The sequence below is a fragment of the Rhipicephalus microplus genome, chromosome 2, assembly GCF_043290135.1.
Source record: "Rhipicephalus microplus isolate Deutch F79 chromosome 2, USDA_Rmic, whole genome shotgun sequence".
NCBI lineage: Eukaryota > Metazoa > Arthropoda > Arachnida > Ixodida > Ixodidae > Rhipicephalus > Rhipicephalus microplus.
The window spans coordinates 222739522-222745521 of record NC_134701.1 but is presented as its reverse complement, the minus strand read 5'-3'; the positions used below and the strand labels follow the sequence as shown (position 1 = coordinate 222745521).

At 42.0% G+C, this 6000-nt stretch overlaps 1 protein-coding gene across 2 annotated transcripts in view; it reads left to right on the top strand.

Moving 5' to 3' along the window:
* The first annotated feature begins 243 nt into the window (after positions 1 to 243).
* Positions 244 to 6000, top strand: part of LOC119170400 (hexosaminidase D) — a 28967-nt gene continuing 23210 nt past the window's right edge. For both annotated transcript variants that reach the window (XM_037421546.2, XM_037421545.2), the window contains exons 1-9: positions 244 to 379; positions 491 to 545; positions 629 to 826; positions 1039 to 1117; positions 1211 to 1296; positions 1741 to 1924; positions 2876 to 2950; positions 4057 to 4252; positions 5595 to 5683. In XM_037421546.2, coding sequence (XP_037277443.2) covers positions 351 to 379; positions 491 to 545; positions 629 to 826; positions 1039 to 1117; positions 1211 to 1296; positions 1741 to 1924; positions 2876 to 2950; positions 4057 to 4252; positions 5595 to 5683 — 991 coding nt within the window. In that variant the 5' untranslated portion in view covers positions 244 to 350. The remainder of the gene's footprint in view (positions 380 to 490; positions 546 to 628; positions 827 to 1038; positions 1118 to 1210; positions 1297 to 1740; positions 1925 to 2875; positions 2951 to 4056; positions 4253 to 5594; positions 5684 to 6000) is intronic.

The window sequence follows — 6000 nt, the reverse complement described above, 5'->3', positions numbered from 1 at the left end:
AAACCAGTCTGTGACAAACCATGACAGAAAGAACCATGTGCATTCCATCTGATGGCGACAGCGCAACTTGACTTTCGCGCTCTGCGCAAGTATGAAGATTATTAACAGCGAGATGGTTATTTCACTCTCTCACAATATAGTTTATTTGATACTATTATAATTTCAAATAGCTATTGCGTAGCTTTTTTTTTTGTTCTTGATGTGCAGTTTTAGTTTGTCGAGACAAAGCCAAAGCAAGCCAAGCTTGTCTGCGTTCGGGCTGCTGTTGTTTACAAACAGTAGCCTGCCTAGGCTGTGTTCTTTCGCTTCTTCGATTACGGCGCCTTTGATGTATACTAGAATTAACGAAAATGGACGAATGTAAAACATTTTTCCACCGGTAGGCCATTACGCATTTCCGCTTACAGATGCTCTCCCACATTTTTATTCAGTAATCGTACGCGCTTGTTATCGCCGCTTGAGCGTCATTCTTATTGACAATCTGTTGCAGGTTCGTTCACCTCGATCTTAAGGGAGCCGCCTTCAAAGTTTCCTATTACGAGCAGGTAAGCCTCACTTTTCAAATATTTCTGAACCAGTCTCTCGTGCTTCTAATTCAATGCGTCGTTTGCGTGTTCTCGCTTCACAGCTACTGCCACTTATCGCAAGAATCGGGGCAACTGGAGTTTTGATTGAATATGAGGACACTTTTCCTTACACTGGGGACCTCGCTGACCTCAAGCATCCGGAGGCGTATTCCCAAGATTGCGTTATGCAGATTATACAGATGGCCAAGCTTTCGAGTCTAGTAGTCGTACCCCTGGTGCAGACGTTCGGGCATTTAGAGGTATGCATTCGCACGCATTTCAGAATTGACTTCTCCTAAACTCGTACCATCTGCTTTCCATTCTGCGTGCCTTGAAAGTGTAGCCACGAAGCAATAAAGTTTTCTCAAATTAAACCAAGAGGCCATCAACCCCTTTTACTTCTACTAGCCCTGTAGCCTCTTTTAAATATAACACTGATGCTGTCATCTTGATACGCCGCTCGTTATTCCAGTTCGTCCTGAAGCGACCCAAGTTCTTCGAGTTCAGAGAAGTTGCTCGGTACCCGAACGTTCTCTGCCCGTCTCACCCAAGTGAGTAATTGAAACAGGCATATATTGTGCTATGCGTCGTGTCAACCTCATCGATGTGCACTCGTACGTCATGAATTCCTTTTACCATTTCAGAGTCGTCTTCCTTAATCGAGGAAATGGTGACGCAAGTGATGCAGCTTCATTCAGATTCCCAGTGGTTTCACTTAGGCGCTGATGAGGTAGGTAACTAACTGCCTCATTGCTCAATAGTTAATTGTAAATAGTCGGTAAGCAAGTCTTTGTAACGGACCTGTCTAATCCAATTAAATGCATTTTGCAGTTCACCTCAAAAAATTCCTCATTTAGCTTTGTCAGATTGCATTTTCTAAATGGTAAAATTAACAGCTATTTAATGAATTGATTATATTATGATGCTCCATTGCTCATGACAGTTGGGCAAGGAAATAATTAGCACACAAAGCCTTATCTCCATTAACGTGACACACTGGGTCATACTTTGTGTTTTTACACCAAGAACTTATATGCATAAGGTCATAGCTTTAAGTTTCACCACTTCTGACTAGTGACAAGGCGTTGATATTGTGGGTTGGTACTAAACATCTGGGTACTAGAAGAATGTAGGTCACCTTTTGGTCGTACATACATAGCTTCTTTGCTTCAAGGTGTGGCACCTGGGCCAGTGTGAGAGGTGTCGCACAGTCATGGTGGACAAGCAGTGGGGCAAAGACCACCTGTACGTGGACTACTTGTCAAGAATTGTGGGCACACTGCACAAGAAGTACCCTATGCTGAAGTTCATTGTTTGGGACGACATGATGCGTGACATGGACCCACAAATAATCACTGGTATGTGCCTGTTTTCCTCAACATAATTGTGTGGCAGCAGTAATTGGGAGCAGATGGTACGGTGATATGGCAGCTGCTGTGAATCTTCATGATGCCTACAGGGCAAGGGTGTGGCCAGAAATTTTTTAGGGGGGTAATTCAACTGCCCTTTATCTTTTGTGTTGTCGTGCACGTGTTTGCAAGCGTGCTTCTGCATACGCTTCTGCAAAATTGAAGAATTTCGGGGAGGGAAACTTCACCTCCCCTTCTTCATTCTGCCAATGCTAGTGATACTGTGTTTAGAATGACACAAAGGCAAAAATGCTGTAGGCCTGTGTGCTCAGATTTGGGCGTACGTCAAAGAACACCAGGGGGTTGAAATTTCCAGAGCCCTCAACTACGGCGTCTCTCATAATATTATGCTAGTTTTGGTACGTTAAACCCCACATATCGATCAAATAATTTTTTTTGTTGCAATATAAAAAATGTCAGCGAGTTTTTGGGAGCTGTTTTTTCTCGAAAATCTGTTTGTACAAAAATAAACTGCGATATTATGCTATCCTGCACATATTATCACTGCATCATGTATAGTTTCAGTTCATCACAGTGCAGCGAGAGATGTCAAGAACTGCTAATGTTTATTTTGCCCTGTTTACTTGCTTTTTTTCTTCATACCATGTAACACTGGTTAATAATAAAGCCTTAAAGTTGGGTGTGTATAAATGACACAACACTACTTCTTTCTTAGTTTAGATTTCTTTGAGATCCAGTGATACAGACAAAGTCTGGGGCACGAAAACTTGAAAGTGATTCAATCACAGCTCATAGTCTATGCTCTCCTGTTGGGGAAAGCTTTCTCGATAAAGAACGAGCAATTCTGCATACAAGGTGGAGCATATTTGTCATAACTAAACCGTAGGAATGAATTATGCATTGGAGAAGCAATTTTTATTTTCGTTTGTCCTCTCTCAGGTGCAGGACTGCATCACCTTGTGGAGCCCATGGTTTGGCATTACTTCCCTCAGTCAGAATTCCGGCTCAAGCAAAGTAAGTCTGAAGTGCGCTCCCATATTGTGTAGTGGCCTCATCTGGATGAAAACACCCAAGCATCATGTGTGGCCTCACATTCATTCACAATAACTAGGGTGATGAATCTCCTCAATCTTGCAAGCTGTACTGATGCTGTTCTTGTGCTGTCATTGCTGCCCTCTTCTAATGAAATGCGTCTTTGTGCTTTCTAAATTTATGCCGTGTACGATTGCCAGCTCTGATTTAGCTCTTTCAACACTGCTATCTCTTTGGGTTTAGCTAATTTTCGACATCTTCAGAATTACTTTTGTGAGATTTGGCTATTCCTAAAACCATTGATAAAGTGAATACTGCCAAGTTCAGGTTAATTACATTATTGTACACAAGCTATGCTTGTCTTGTGCTTCATTAATAACATGTACTTTAGTTCCAACAACTGCAGGAAGACAAAGGTGGAAGCTTACAAGGGGAAAAAAAAATCCCTAAAAAGGGCTGATGTGCTTGAACTGATAATCCAACCTCGAAGAAGACAAGCCTACTTTTTGAAATGTCGACTCGAGCTCACCACTGTTTATAGATTTTTTCCCTTGGCTTGTCCTTCATAATTAAAAATTTTATGCCATGCCATTATTATGTTGATCTAAGGCCTTAAAAAGGATTTTGCAGGTTCCTGTCACCTGAGGTCACTGTCCGAAATTTCTCGCATGATGATTGGCACTGCCTTTTTCTCGGCACTTTGAGAACACCAGGAACTGTGGCGACAGCATCAAGGGAACTCCTCATGCCACAATAGTCTATTTGTTAATTTTTTACTCGCCTTCAAGTCTGCTCGTAGCAGACCTTTACATCATAATGTGTCACTACACTGGAACGCTTCAGGTTTCAAGCTGTTGCTATTAGCCAGTGGCTGACTATCAGACAACCAAAAACCATACACGATCTGTTGTTTCAACTCTCCTGCATGTCACTAGAACAGAAATTCTGGCTAACCAGGTGTTTGTAAATGTTTGATCACTGAGTGAGGTAAGGTACGTCCTGTGCACATCTCTGTCATGGTCTTAATTTTGCACCCTGCATATGCCAGTGTCGCACTTAACTGGTACATTGTGATTTGCATCATCCAGGTATGTGGGACAAGTACCTTTCCATATTCCCAAATTTATGGATTGGCAGTGCCTTCAAGGGGGCTACAAAGATAAATCAGATGTTGACGCCTACGTCCTTCCATATCAGCAACCATGAAGCCTGGAATAAGGTCCTCATGGATAACATGCAACATGGGACATCCTTCAGGGGCATAGCCCTCACTGGTTGGCAGCGGTAAGGGGCCTATGTCAAAGCGTTTGCAGTTCAGCTCATTCTCTTTCAGCTTCCATTCTGCGACAAACATCTCCCCCAACCAGGCCACATGAAGCGATGGGTTTGTGCCTTCTTCCAGAGGCAGTTAGTGATAAATCATTTTACCCCTGCAAGAAAGAGAGTACAGGCCCTGCAAGGCTTCATGAGCTTTGTGAGAAAAGTGTGCCGATTGGTAGTCGAGGCTTCCTTAAACATGTGACCCAGATATTATAGCGCTACACTTGGCAAGCAATCCACAGTTACATTTCGGAGACAGATAGAAATTCACAAAAAAAAAAAGAAATCGACAACCACTAGTTTGCGGCACAGAGCCACAAGAAAATTCATTCCTTGTGGCCTTGTGCTACAAAAAAGTCATAATAAGTAGTCAATTTCCCTTTTTTCACACTTTAATCACCTTGCGAGATTCCGCAGAACTGATTTCCAATAACAGTTAGAAGTTGCTAACTCTTCTCACAGAAAATTCTGTGATACACTGGCCCGACTAGGTGGAGGGACACGACCATTGGCTCTGTTGAATATCCGTGCGCTGCATTTTCACTGTGGCCACTACAGGGCCCTGTGCCGCTGTCTAGTGCTAAAATTACACTTTAGGAATTACAATAGCGCACTCATGATCATGCTGAAAGTGACCTGACAAGTTCAAAGAACAAAAGGAAAGAAAGTGCTCGAACTTGCAACGTGCTGCTGTTTAGATTCTTGCCCCTTTGTCATTCCCCATGTACAGTAGACTTCTATTATGCGAAACTCTCTTAAATGAAATCGCTGCTTAAATGGAACGACTGCCACTAATATGTTTGGTTTCGTACTTGATTATACCCCTGTTTATCTCTCAGTAAACCAAACTCCTCTTAGACACTGTTTCCTGGTCCTTTCAGGTTTCGTTTAGGAGTCTACTGTAGTTTTCAGTGCACTCTTTGGGGCATAAAAAGAGAGACAGTGGCTAAAGGGTGTGACAACTTTCTGTAACCACATTTGCACTTCACATGCTCAAAAGATTTTTGTGGTTATAGACTTGCGAGACAATGAACTGTGGCAGCCAGGTCACTAAATGGTTATTTGGAAAAGTTCTGTAGGGGCCCCTTTCAGAAAATATTTCAGAAGTGTTAAGGCAATGTTTTGGTGCCTTGTATTTTACCTGATCACAAAACAACTTATTGAACAAAAGCTTTGCCTGCTACACAAAAATAAAGTCTTTCCATTCAATTCCTTTATTTGCGAAAAATTGAGGTCATCCCATGCCGGTGCAAGCACGGTCTGTTATAATTCAGCATTACGTTTATTTTCCTATCTCTGCTTTCAGGTTTGACCACTTCACTGTCCTCTGCGAGCTATTACCTGTGGCCATTCCTTGCTTGGCAATGTGCCTAAAGACAATCATGGCAAGAACAGGCAAGTGAATGTGTGCTTACTATCACAAAAAACTCTGAGAAATTGGAATATTTTCTAACTTTATTTGCATACAGTCTTTGAACTTCCTACATGCAAGCGAGAATTTCTATGAAAAACTTTTTTTTACATCTGACCACCACAGAGAAGCAGCACATACAGTCTAACTTGCTACATCGAAACTGACGGGGCACGAAAAAAATTTCGTTGAAGTGGAAATTTCGTTGCAGTGAAATAAAAAAAAGATATTGCTGGTCTGAGCTAGCAAAACAAAGGAACGTTTATTTTCAAAAATGAAAATATGTTTGGTACTTCCTATT